General features: G+C 29.2%; 3 protein-coding genes across 5 annotated transcripts; all 3 read left to right on the top strand.

Annotated features, from left to right (window-relative positions):
* Window positions 1-255: 255 nt before the first annotated feature.
* Window positions 256-4,458, top strand: LOC8281311 (protein GET1). 2 transcript variants are annotated; one of them, XM_002521673.4, is made up of 7 exons: window positions 259-581; window positions 1,362-1,441; window positions 1,712-1,782; window positions 2,704-2,774; window positions 2,879-2,960; window positions 3,213-3,262; window positions 3,994-4,458. In XM_002521673.4, the coding sequence occupies exons 1-7, from the start codon at window positions 462-464 to the stop codon at window positions 4,060-4,062; spliced, it is 543 nt and encodes a 180-aa protein (XP_002521719.1). In that variant the 5' UTR covers window positions 259-461; the 3' UTR covers window positions 4,063-4,458. The 2 variants fall into 2 exon arrangements, with proteins under 2 accessions (XP_015576375.1, XP_002521719.1); XM_015720889.3 differs by having other exon boundaries at window positions 256-581; window positions 3,213-4,458.
* A 2,840-nt stretch (window positions 4,459-7,298) lies between these two features.
* LOC8281310 (heterogeneous nuclear ribonucleoprotein F) lies at window positions 7,299-9,271 on the top strand. Of its 2 annotated transcripts, none has more exons than XM_002521672.4 (2): window positions 7,299-7,583; window positions 8,223-9,271. In XM_002521672.4, exons 1-2 carry the CDS (start codon window positions 7,567-7,569, stop codon window positions 8,998-9,000), a joined length of 795 nt encoding a protein of 264 aa, XP_002521718.1. In that variant the 5' UTR covers window positions 7,299-7,566; the 3' UTR covers window positions 9,001-9,271. The 2 variants fall into 2 exon arrangements, with proteins under 2 accessions (XP_002521718.1, XP_015576368.1); XM_015720882.3 differs by having other exon boundaries at window positions 7,305-7,583; window positions 8,312-9,271.
* Window positions 9,272-12,476: 3,205 nt separating this feature from the next.
* LOC125370127 lies at window positions 12,477-13,066 on the top strand. Its single transcript, XM_048374598.1, has 2 exons — window positions 12,477-12,527; window positions 12,686-13,066. Exons 1-2 carry the CDS (start codon window positions 12,477-12,479, stop codon window positions 13,064-13,066), a joined length of 432 nt encoding a protein of 143 aa, XP_048230555.1.
* The last annotated feature ends 222 nt before the right edge of the window (window positions 13,067-13,288 follow it).

Below are 13,288 nucleotides of genomic sequence, written 5' to 3'. Positions count from 1 at the left end.
ATAAAAATTATAAAATTATATAATTTCTAAAGATCTTAGAAATAAATAGATATGAGATAAAAATTATATATATCAAAATAATAAATTTATATTAAGAAAATTCTATATTTCAAAAATTAATATATATTTATATAATTTATACAATTTTACCGAAATAATCAAAATAAAATAAGGAAAAGAAATAATTTTCTAAATTTAATGAAATGCCACGTCAGATTGGAAAAGACGGTGCAGCTTGATGCGGGTTACGTAGCATTTCTCTTTGTAAAACGATCTGCTCCCGTAATCCTATTGAAATTAAAATACAGAGAGATCACCACAAAGATATAACTAAATAAATAAGGAAGAAGAAGAAGAAGAAGAAAAAGAAGATGCAGAACTTAGATTGATATAGAATCTTGATTGATATCATTGAATTAATTTCTTGACATAGACAGAAAAAAAAAAAGGAATTTTTGAGAATGGGAGAAGAAGAAACCCTAGGAGGAGAAGGTCAGGGAAGGTCTCTCGCTGCTCCTTTAATATTTCTTGTTGTCGTTTTCTTTCAGTTGGTCTCCACATACCTCGAACAATTAAAGAAGGTAATTATTCTTTTTAAAATTATTTTGATTTGTGCTTCAAATTGCTAGATTTTATTTATTTACATGCTGCAGCTATGGCAAAAGGATCTGGCCATTTCCTTTACAATTCTCGCTTTGTAGAATTTGATATTCATACGTTAAATTTCGATGATTTCAAGTGGAACTGTTGATTACCAATACTTTTTCTTTTTTCTTAATCACCCGATTCTGATTTCTTGGGTAGTTGCTAGAATTAAGGGCAATTTCAAAGAATTGATGACATGATTTCATAAGAATTTAATTCTATTGAACTCGAATTCTTCTAAATGATTTTATTTTTCCAAACAAGTTCAGTACAATGCATGAGGATCGATGGTTATACATGTTTGGTTCAAGTAGTTCTTCTATGCATCTACTTGGCAGTATTAATCCGTTCCAATTGTGAACAATAATCGAGAAATATAGAGATCGAGGAGATGTAGTGGAGGGAGAGATGAAGAGAATTCTAAGTGGAAACTGATTCTTATATTACTCAGTCATGAACCTGATACAGGGGCTTTATCTCCCTTTACATGAACTCAGTCGTGATTAGTCACATGCATAGAATACATTTAATGAAATAATAAAGCCACCAATCTTTCCTACCAAAAATTGAAGAACTTACTCTCTGGATTCTTAAACTAAATTAATAAATGATGGTATTTTTTCTCATGACACGTTTAGCCCTTATTTTTCCAATAAAGTTTCCTATTTTAGATGTATTTTCTCAAGGAATTGTACTTTTTTTTTTTTTTTTTTCAGAGAGCAGCTAAGACTTCTACAGAAGTTCAGCTGCGTACGGAAATTAAGCAGCTATTGAAAGAGGCGAGCTCCTACTCACAGTGAGTGACTTTTTTCACTAATGTTTCTATTGGCCATTTTCTGCATCAGATAGAAATAGCCTTTTTACAATCATGTCAAATGGGTGCCAAATTGCATATACAATTATGTCAAGCTCTGTGAATTGCTCGAGAGCCTATTTTTAAGTACGTGGGAATTATGTTGAGTTCTAAAATTACAAGGAATTGGCAGTTTTTATTTGTTGAAGTGGGTCACTATTTTGTAGGAAGTGTGTTGTTCTTTTGTATGATTGACATTTCTATTGGTCACAGGCCATCAACATTTGCTCAGGCAGCGAAACTTAGGAGGTTGGCAGCTGCAAAGGAGAAGGAACTAGCAAATCGTAGGTCTCTTTGCTATTGCAGTCATTGATTTTCCTCTATAGATGACTTGATATAGATATTGTGTGAATCTATTTAATCATACTTTCTCAAGCGATGTACTTGCTTGTGTTGCGTAAATCCATTGAACAATTAATAACAGATTGGCAGAATCATGGAGTTAATGTTATCTATATCTCTCTCTCTCTCTCTGTGTGTGTGTGTGTATATGCCAGCAAGTAGATATATCTATTGGAGGCTTTGTGTTTGTGTAGACCCATCCGACACCATAAACTATTCCTGAAACTCTCTCTCTCTCTCTCTCTATCTGTCTGTCTGTCTGTCTGTGTGTGTGTGTGTGTATATGCCAGCAAGTAGATATATCTATTGGAGGCTTTGTGTTTGTGTAGACCCATCCGACACCATAAACTATTCCTGAAATTCCAAAATAAGCCTGTTGATAGCCGTTGCAAATTGCTTGTTTTATATTGATTTGATGGTGTAGTATTCTGATACTTTCCGACCAAGTTTATGTCATGGCCTTCTTTAAAACTGCTGCCCATTCATCTTCTACGTCTTTTTTTCCCTTTCTAAGTACCTATTATTGTCTTCACTTTGAAACTTGATTTTCCAAAATTTGTTTGAAGCTATTTCAAACTTTTTGTTTAAGCTTGGGATTAAGTGAACATTGAATTGTGGCAATTCAAAATCCTGAGTTATCTATTCCAGAGATTTTGTCCTTTTGTTACCCTTTGCTATGTGCACATTCATCCCCATGAATTGAAGTGAGAGAGAGAGGAAGAGATAGACTGATTCTTCCAGAGGTTTTCTTAATTGTTATGTCTCCTCTGTAATGACCTCTTCCACATTTTAAACATGTTAGTTTTAAGCTCCATATCATCCCATAATAATAAGAGCTTCTAATGCCTATATTTTCCATCCAGTTCAAGAGATGCACAACAAGGAGATGAAGCTGTCCTATGATTTGTACCTTAAAATCATATTTCTCTCAAAGGTTTAGTGAATGTTCAAAGTTGTCTAGAACTTCTGTTGTATTTTGTTTATTGAACTTTTTTTTTTCTCCTTCATGAGGCCTGAACGAATTTATTTGGCATACAGATTGTGACATACTTTGTGATGATTTGCTGGTTTTGGAGGACTCCTGTTGCTGCAATATCTCAGCAACTGGTGCAGCCTTTTGGTAATACATTACATTCATTAATTTCTACATCATGTTGAGTTTTATCCACTTATCCCCATTTTATTTTTCTGATTCATCATTTTGATGCTTATCTTTTTTTAATTGATAAGACTATGGGTAGATGGGCAGTGAGAAAGATAATACAATTAGTAGGTAACTGGAGTGGAATAATCATAAAAGAAGAAATTATACGCAGTGTTTCAATAATTGTATATTTCTTTTTGTTGACTCAACCTGTTTTACTATTTACAGGAAGGATGCTATCTTGGGGTGCCGGAGGTCTTTTTAATGACAATGTATTGGTAATAATTTTGATTTCCATTTATTTGGGTTTTGTTCTTGACCATATTCTAGAGAAAACCATTGGACCATTATAGGATTTTTCTGAATCAGACTGCTGATTAACTATAGTTCATTCATGTGACATGACAACGACTAAGCATAAACAAAGGCCCTCCAAACCACCGCATAGATATCTATAGAGGTTTCACATACCATATGGTAACTACTGAGCATTAAGAGAAAAATAGCAGCTATAAGTCTCCTAAATGATAGCTACTCCACCATGGATAACTAAAAGGTAAAATCATATACTTTGAAGTCCGAAAAACTGCAGATGCAACATATTGAAGAGTTTTATTGCTGGACTTCCAAATGTCTGCAAATGAAGTCTATCGCTCAAATTCCAAGTTCTGCAGAGGAATCTTGTTTAGTTTGAACCTGCACAAGGAGACTTACCAACTCCTATCCTTTTTCATCTTTTTCTTCTGTTTAGCCATAGCGTTAATTCTGGAGAAGGGTAACTAAATTTCTTGTTAGACTATATTAAAAGATTTCCAGTGATAATATGCCAGAGAAATCTAACACACCTACTTCTGTATTTTGGGGATTAAATGATCTCTTCTGGCCCATTAGCAACCAGCACTTTCCTGAGTCAGACCTTGGTTGAGAATAAATAGGATTTCAAGCAATTCATGAGATGGGACATTGAAGTCTTTCTATATTTCTGTTTACTCTTTTGATGTAACTGCAGGTTGGAATTATTCCATGGTTGATATTATCTACCAGGGTGAGCAAATTTGTATGTCGAGTCATCCAGTAGAATGAAGAATGTAAATGATATGAAATCTTTTTGAGAACGAAACACAGCAATGTGCTTCGATTTATAGTCAAATAGAGACCACTTGTCACTTGTGGCCTTGGCAGCATTTTTTTTCCCAATCTTCATCTACATTCTAAAGAACTTCTGTTTATTTGGTGTATACACTCAATTTTGTTGTAGTGAGTGGAAAATTAATTACCTCTTGTAACGCATTCTCTGTACATCTGGAGCTTTGATCTAGAAAAGCAAAAAAAAAAAAAAGAAAAAAGATGTGCAGTGGACATGTGACAGATGGTTATTGTTGCTGTAAGCAGCTGACATCAACATTCTGTCTATAATCTGTTCATTGGATCTTTGATTGGAGTAAAATCTTGTGCACCTGCGTTTTGCTCTTAACTCTTCCTATTCTAGGTTTTCAACTGATACATATAATAGGGTTGGGTTGGTGTCCATTTTCTCCAACTAAGGACTGAGCAGAGGTCTTTGCTGATTGTTTGATCTGATCTGAATTCGTAGAAGGGGCCTTTGCAGGTATGATGCATATTCGTACTTGACTGGCCTATATATGTTCCCATTAACAGTTAACATGGCAACCTTTGTATTATTGTCTATGGAATAGCGATGACATGGTGGTGAAATGGCCTTGACATAGATTGGACAAGGTTATACTTGAGCTATCAAAAATGTGTTAGAGATGGCAAATTCCGATCTACCCTAATGATGAATCTGTCCCTTCTCTTGAATTTGATGAGTAGTATACATGCCTTTTCTACGGAAATTAATTAATATTTTATTGGTAAATTATGTATATTTTATTTATAAATTAATTTTATATTCATATTTTATAATTAAATTTATTATATCTTATATATTTTTTATGTTAAATAATTAATAGAATATATATGTTAAATATTTCATAGTTTGTATGTCAAATATAAAAATAATAACTATTCTTATATATAAAAACACAAGCAGTTGCAGTGCAGTCGGTAAGTTCTAGTTCACAGTTTTAGTTCTAAGTCTAACTAATTTTTAAAAAATAAAATAATTAATCAAAATAAATTATTTTATTTTACGACTTAGAATTGGCACTGATAGTTCTGATTTCAATTAAGGGAAAACTATTTTGAATCGGTCGATTCCAGTTTGTTTTGAGCAATCCGGTTCTATTTACTTAATTTATAAATTATTGATTTGAATATTAAAAATTAAAATAAATAATATAAAAATATATGAAATATATATATATATATATATATATATATATATAAAAGAAATTATATTTAAGCTCTGATTTTATTGATAATATAAAATATGCACGAATAAATATAATTAATTATTTATTACTATTTAAATTTTAGTAATATAAAATAAAATAAAATTGAAGTGTAAAAATATAAAGAGAGAAAAAAAGAGAATTTTGTGTGATTTAAACAAAAATTAAATTGCTTCAATATTTTTTTTATTAAAATATAACTTCTTCTTTTCTTCTTTAAGGTGTTTGTAGGTATAAATCATAAATATTGTAAAATTATGTCATATTTATGTTTTTTTCTACAATTAATAAATAAAAGCTATAAATTAATGCAAATCTTAAATTTAAATGAGTAAAAGTAAAAAATAAAAATAACTAAACTATAGAAAAAAAAAAGAACATAAAATCCATTACTGAACTCAAATTAGTAAATAAAAAAATAGAAATAAAAATATCAAATAAATAATTAAGTTTAAAGTAAGATTTTGTAATATTGCAAAAGATACTATATAAAAAATCAATAAAATAAACTTGTTAATTAAAATTATAACAAAATAAGTATAGATAGAAATTTAAATTTAAAAAGTTGTTAATACAATTACAGATTACAAGAGAAAAAAATTACCATTTATAAATTTTTATAAAAAAATAAGAAATTTCATATTTTAATAATTCTAAAATATATTCTACTCGAATTACCATTTATAAATTTTTATAAAAAAAATAAGAAATTTCATATTTTAATAATTCTAAAATATATTCTAGTAGCAAGTTGTGGTTAAATCAGTATTTTTGTTTTATTTTAATATATATGTATTCCATTAAATTAGATTTTTCTTTTAAAAATGTGTTAAAAATGGCAAAATTTGATTAACCCGAATAAGAAATCTATCTTTTCCCTTGAATCCTATTGGTGAAATCTGATCAACCCAAATGAAGAATCTGTCAACTAAATATTGTTGCTAATATCTCTCTTAGATAATGTAGTTTTGAAATAATTATATCATATTGATGTGTTTTTCAAGGTATTTAGAAAATCAAGTATTGATGCATATGTGAAACTGATGAAAATAATAAAAAGTAAAGGAGAAAGAAGTAATTTCATACTTTTTAATAGTAATCTTTCTAGCCCTTTTCTAATACTCAAAAGAGTAATAGCAAATTATAATTAATAATATATATATATATATATATATATATATATAATATTTTAATATCTAGCACATAAATATTTTTGACATGTCTGTTTATGTTTTGGCACATAAATTTTTATTTTGACATGTGTATTTATTTTTGACATATAAAATTTAAATTTTTATATAATTTTATAATTTTTATTAATAAGTTATATTTCTAATTAAATATTGATCATAAAAAATAACATTTTAAGTATATTTTAGTTTTATATTAATTAATAAAATAATTTTTTAATTAGATAATAATTTTAATTTTATCATAAAAATAATATATTAATTATATTTTTAATATTAAATTAACTAATAAACTAGTTTCCTAATTATATAATGATTGAAAATAATATTTTAAATAATAATTTTGATATTATATTTATTTATAAATTAATTTTATAATTATATAATAATTTATAATTTTAAAAAATAATAATATTAATTTATATAAGAAAATCGGTAATATACAAATAAATAAATAGTTTAATATAAATTAGAAAGACATTAAATTGAAATTTGATTGGTCTTAAAAGTAATATTTAGTATTTTCTCTTTTTATTAATCTTTAGATGTTTATCTAAAATTTCGTCAGGCAAAGGTCCTTTTAGTAAGTTGGCTTGAGACCGTAAGGAATCGAAATTGTAAATGGACCTTGAACGGTCCTACATTTTACTATGAACCGAAACTTTTTTACATACAAGCCGGTTCAACATTTAATCTCTAAACACAATTTAAAATCAATAAATTAGAGCCGGTTCCGGACTGGTCCAGACACATGGCCAAGCCTAGGCTGGCTAGCTTGAAAAAAGAAAATAGAGAAATAAAGTCTAGAAAATTTTGAGGGTCAATTAAGTTTTGAATTGGACCCAAGTGCTCTCTCTCTCTCTGCGTCTCTCCAGTCTAGGGTTCTTCTTGTCTTCTATTGTAGCCGAGCCAGATTTGTTATCAGTTAGGGTTTTGAATCTTTTGAATTTCCAATAAAAAAAATAAGATTCAAATCTCTCTAATTTCTTCGAAGAATTTAACAAACGCTGCTTAAAGATTTCAAAGCCACACCACACCATGTACGGATCAAGAGGGTATGTATAACTAACTTCGCTTCATGTGTGCCTTTCATTATATGATTTTGCTGCCGTCACTGCCGTTTGATTTGCTATATTCTGTAAACCAAAGATCCATTTTTTTTTTTGGTTGGTGTCTGTGAAATTTGATTTCTTTCTTTTTGTTTATCTCGTTCTTGTAGTTAGGGTTTTCAAAATATTGTGCATATTCTGGGTTAATGAACATGTGGAAGACAGAAACAAAACTAATTTTGCAAATAGGTTCAGGGCTATAATTTTGTTGGTGTTATGATTCTGTGATGTTGTTGGGTTTGTGATTTTTTGTATGCAAAGAGTGTATATATGATGTACCATGGGTCTAAAATATGTGCGAGCTAATGGCATATGGAAAATATACTATTTGCCAAATCTTCTCTAGTTGCATACTTGAGTACTTGTTGCTGCCATTGGTGATTATATGCTATGCTTTTTGTCATGCTTTGCTTTTGGAGTGTATCTGTAGTTTTATTTTAGGAGGGCTGTTAAGTATGATGCCTGCTTGTTTTTTAGAAGAAAACTGTAGGAATGTTAGGTGTCAGGGAAGTGTGGGTTGGGTTTGGTTTTATTAACAGGTTGAGTGGGGATTTTTCTTTCTTTTTTGGGTATGGATAATTGAAGGGCAATGTTGGGAAGCGGGGGGGTTTCGGATGGGTACGAGGTCGGCTCAAAGAGACCAAGAATGATGGAATCAAATCCCTACTTCGCAGTGAGCGGTGGATCGAGTGGCTTTCAACCCTATGGCTATGGTGGAGGATTTCAGTCAGCTCCCTTTCCCGTCGTTCGTCTGAGGGGTCTTCCTTTCAACTGCACTGACATCGACATCTTCAAGTTCTTTGCTGGACTTGACATTGTGGATGTGCTGCTGGTCAATAAGAATGGACGGTTTACAGGAGAGGCTTTTGTGGTCTTTGCAGGAGCCATGCAGGTTGAGTTTGCTTTACAGAGAGACCGACAGAACATGGGACGCAGATATGTGGAAGTCTTTAGGTGCAAGAGGCAGGATTATTATAATGCTGTTGCTGCAGAGGTGAATTATGAAGGAATTTATGACACTGACTACCATGGAAGCCCTCCACCATCTAAAGCAAAGAGGTTCAGTGATAAGGATCAATTAGAATACACTGAGATTTTGAAGATGCGAGGTCTCCCCTTCTCTGCGAAAAAACCTGAAATAATTGAATTTTTTAAAGAATTCGAGCTGGTTGAAGATAGAATACACATTGCATGCCGGCCAGATGGGAAAGCTACTGGAGAGGCCTATGTAGAGTTTGCTTCTGCTGATGAAGCTAAAAGAGCTATGAGCAAGGATAAGATGACAATTGGGTCAAGGTACGTGGAGTTGTTTCCATCAACACCCGACGAAGCTAGAAGAGCTGAGTCAAGATCAAGGCAGTGAAGTGTGATAAGTTGCTGAGAAATTTAGTGCTGACTTTTGCTTTATTATTGTTAAAATTCCAGCCAGCTATGGTTTGATTCCCGTCTTTACAAGAATCAGCTGTGATGCTAAAATGTACTGATTTCTAGGTTGTATGCTTTAGAATGGTTCTGGGATTATGTTGGGCTTGAGCTTTTATTATGGGTTTATGTTCATGCATACCTACCTTTTCATGCAAGGTACAGTTTGCTAGTCTTAATATAGGAATCAATCTATACCCTCTTAGCAGGAACATGAAACTTTTAGATTGCTAATAATCATAGTAAGATTTGTTTGGCTGAACAGATTTATGAATCCTAACTTCCCAAGGCAGGTTATTAAATTAAAGTAACTGCAGCCGCATTGTATGTGCTTGCAACACTAACTGTACAGTACAGGCCACTATAATCGCCCATTGGTGGGGAAGTTGTTGTCACATTTCTCTTTTGGTCCGACTTTTTGCGGATGTAGTTACAACATTGCTAAAGATTTCTTTGCGCTTGTTCTTCAGGTTTCTTCAGCAGAAAATTGTTGAACTTCTCGACCCAATTTCACTTAAATATTTTTCTGTTTTTAATTAATTTAAACAACCGATTCTGTATGCTGCTTAAGTTTAAATCTTACACTTATCCTAAATGGGATCAAATTTTTTTTTTTTCTTTTCTTTTTTGAAATATATTAGACTAGCATTTTATAAATTGATAACTAGTTCATCTAATAGCAATAATGACAAGCAACGATGTCTTTTTGTCTGAGCGGTAATGGAATCACTTCATTATTGGCATGTACTCAACAACAATAAAACACAAAAAAGATTTAGGATTAATTACTATTTGCCTTTGAGGTTTGAGGTTTAGTATAATATATAAGTTGGTTTTTTCTTTTATTATATTAAAATCTTTTTGAGTTTTAATAAAATTAATTATTACTCCTGGTTAATCGGATGACTAAATTGGTAATTTAATATTACAATTTGATCTTTGGATGTATTATCAATTATCAAACTCGTCTAAAATTAATTATATTATCAAAGTAGAGTAAATTTATTTTTAGCATATATTAGTTTTAGCATCTAATTAAAATAATAATACTCTTTTACTTGTTTCTTTCTTTTCTTTTTTTAGCATAATTTAATTTTAAAGAAATTGAAACGTATTAAAAATATTTTTTTTAATATCATTAAAATATTATATAGTTCATTTTTAAAATTTTAAATAAAATAAATAGATAAAATTTATTATTTTTATTATATACTAAAACTACATTACAAATGAATATTTTACTTCTATTAATCTCATTTGAGTAGTTGAAAAAAAAATTATTTTCAATATATAAGATTATCATATGATCTTTTTTATTGATGGTGAATTTTGGTATCTCGATTATTTTGCTAGATTAAGACTTGATTATTTTATTTAATTTTTTTTACTTTTATATAGTTTAACTATAATATATACTAAAAATAATAATAGAATGATATTTTTTAACTAGAAATTGTTTATTTTATATTAATAACTAAAATTAAATTATATAATAATTTAACAATATTGTTGTAAATATAAATAGTTTTAAAATTTTAAAATTTATTTGAATTAAATTGTATTAAAAATAAAAAATCAGAGAAAGAAAAAGAATATCAAATTTATTATTTTAATTAGATACTAAATTAACTTGTGCTAAAAATAAGATTTTACTCTAATTTGATAATAAGATTAATTTTAGAACGAGTTTGATACTTTATAATAAGTTCATGAATAAAATTATAATTTTAAATTAGCAGTTTAGTCATTCGATTAACACGGAATGAGATATTGATTAGTTTTATTAAAATTCAAGAGAATGTTAATATAATAAAAAATACAGAAACTGATTCGTATATTAAACTAAATCGCATAGGGTAAATAGTATTTAACATCGAGTTTTGCCACTTAAAAAGAAAAATACAAACTTAGGGGGTGTATTCAATTAGGACGTATAATACTTTGATAGATTTTAAAAGTCACGGGGCATTCAATCCTAACTTTTAAAGACTCTTTAAAAGTTAGAGTGTATTTAATAATGACTTTTATAAACTTAAAAAAAAGTCTATAAAAGTTAAGAGATATTCAATTAAGACTTCTAAATAGTTAATACAAGTAAATCCATATTTAAAAAGTCATGAACTTTTATAGATAATAGAATTTTGTACACTTTGAATGACTTTTTATAGGTTAGTATATATAGAAAACCTAAATTTTTTTATTTCATCCTACCTCAAGATTTGAGCAGACTTTTTCCAAGTACAGAAGTTGTTCATTGCTGAAAAGAAAGCAAAAGAAAAAAATAACAGGTATTTCTTCTTTTTGATCTCACTATTGCATAATTATATTGATTCTCTTTAACAATTATAAGATTATTATGTGACTTTTTATTATTTTTGTGTGCATATTTAGGAATTTTTTAATACAATTGTTGAAAATTATATGTATTGTGCATTCACTTGTAGCATTAATCTAGAAGAAACAAAATTCATCACTGTTACAGTGCTTAGGAATAAAAAAAGTTTTGATTTTACTCAAGAAAAATCTAGGACATAATTCAAGTTGGAGATCTCTTCTAATATTTGTTCTTGTTCTCATTATTGTTCTTATATGCTTCTAGTCCATATGCTACTATAACTTGTAAGGCTTTTACTATACATGTCAATTATATTTATAATGACAATACCTAAAAGGAAATAAAACAATTTACTCAAAAGCCAAAAGGATGTAAATCCATATTTGACCTCCATTTTCCTTACTTAACATGGCACTATCATGCTACCATTCTTCTGAACTTACTTTGTCCACATGCATGATTTGACCATGTTAATGCTTTTATTTATTTAGTTTTGTATTGTTTATTAAGAACTGTGTCAATACATGATATGAGTATACTTTCTGCTCTTAATTTGGTGGCAAAAAAATATTTTCACACACCCACCAATAAAAATTTCGTTAGTTTATTGTTGTTATAATATAATACCTATGAAATACTTTTAAAGCATTTAAATGTCATTAGTCTTTTAATAGCATACGAATTTTTTATTAGTTTATTTACTCAATTATATTTCTTTTATGCTATTTATATTTGTTTATTATATATTGCATGTATAATAAAGTAATATTATAATGAGAGATACATATCAAAGAAATGACAAAGTTAAAAGAAGAGTTGGTGAGAAATATAAAACTTGGACAATTGAAGAAACTAACGAGTTAATGAAACTCATGGTTGATGCTGCGAATCAGGATTGGCGCGATAGCAGTGGCTTGTTTGGTGAAGGAATTGTTGAAAAAAGGATACTCCTTGCTTTGAATGAAAAAATTGGATGTGATAATAATTATTCTCAATATTTAAGCCGTTTGAAATGGTTTAAATAAAGATACAACAATTATTGCAATCTATTAAGTTATAGCTCTTAATTTGGATGGAACCCTATGCCCAAAAAGTCTACTATTCGGGATGAAGTATGGAAGAATTACTTTAAGGTAATTCTTTTATTCAAAAATACATACATTAGTCCTTTTAATTTATTTGTTGTTATTTGCTTTTGTTTAATTTGAAGGAATCTATGTTTTCTTTTTTGTTTTGTGTATTATTTTAATATGCATAAAGTCATATACTAATATTTTTTTATCTTGATCAGTCTCATCCCATCCATAGAAGCTATCGCACAAACATTTTTACAGACTATGAAGATTTAAGAATCGCAATTGGAAATGAAACTACAATTGGAAAAAATACAATCAGATTAGAGGAAGCTACTGATGCAAGAACACTTGAGGAAGAGGAAAATAGAGGTTCTGCTTTAGATGAGTTGATTTATGATACTAATATTTGGACATTCATACATAATAATGTGCAAGATTTCTTGTATCAATCTTCATCTTATGGATACTCCATTTTACTGCTACCCTCTGATACCATTAATCTAGATGTTCCTCAAGGACGCAAAAAACGTAATAGAAGTGAGTTTGAAGAAAAAACTACTTCTTCTGAGTCTAATCATAATCAACATATATTATAAACAAATTCATTCATTCCGTTGACAAGTTGGCTAAAGCTATTAATTCAAATAGCAGTGAACACAATTGTTTGAACATTATAAAAAAAAATACCAAATTTAGATAAGTGTGCACGTTTCAAGGCACTTAAGTTGCTCAATACTAGAGCAAAGAAGATTGAGTTCTTGAAAATAACTCTTGAAGAGCATTATAAATGGATAACTTATAAGTTGGAGCAATAAGAG

The sequence above is a fragment of the Ricinus communis genome, chromosome 5, assembly GCF_019578655.1.
Source record: "Ricinus communis isolate WT05 ecotype wild-type chromosome 5, ASM1957865v1, whole genome shotgun sequence".
Classification (NCBI taxonomy): domain Eukaryota; kingdom Viridiplantae; phylum Streptophyta; class Magnoliopsida; order Malpighiales; family Euphorbiaceae; genus Ricinus; species Ricinus communis.
The sequence above is the reverse complement of the archived record's forward strand: the minus strand, read 5'-3'. Positions and strand labels throughout refer to the sequence as shown.

What these genes read in the sequence shown, in the direction of transcription:
- LOC8281311 (XM_015720889.3), top strand. Translation starts at nt 462, where the DNA reads ATGGGAGAAGAAGAAACCCTAGGAGGAGAAGGTCAGGGAAGGTCTCTC. An exon ending in GGAGAAGGAACTAGCAAATC is followed by an intron (nt 1,783 to 2,703) that starts GTAGGTCTCTTT and finishes TTTTCCATCCAG; the next exon opens with TTCAAGAGATGCACAACAAG. An exon ending in GCAACTGGTGCAGCCTTTTG is followed by an intron (nt 2,961 to 3,212) that starts GTAATACATTAC and finishes TACTATTTACAG; the next exon opens with GAAGGATGCTATCTTGGGGT.
- LOC125370127 (XM_048374598.1), top strand. Translation starts at nt 12,477, where the DNA reads ATGCCCAAAAAGTCTACTATTCGGGATGAAGTATGGAAGAATTACTTT. An exon ending in TATGGAAGAATTACTTTAAG is followed by an intron (nt 12,528 to 12,685) that starts GTAATTCTTTTA and finishes TATCTTGATCAG; the next exon opens with TCTCATCCCATCCATAGAAG.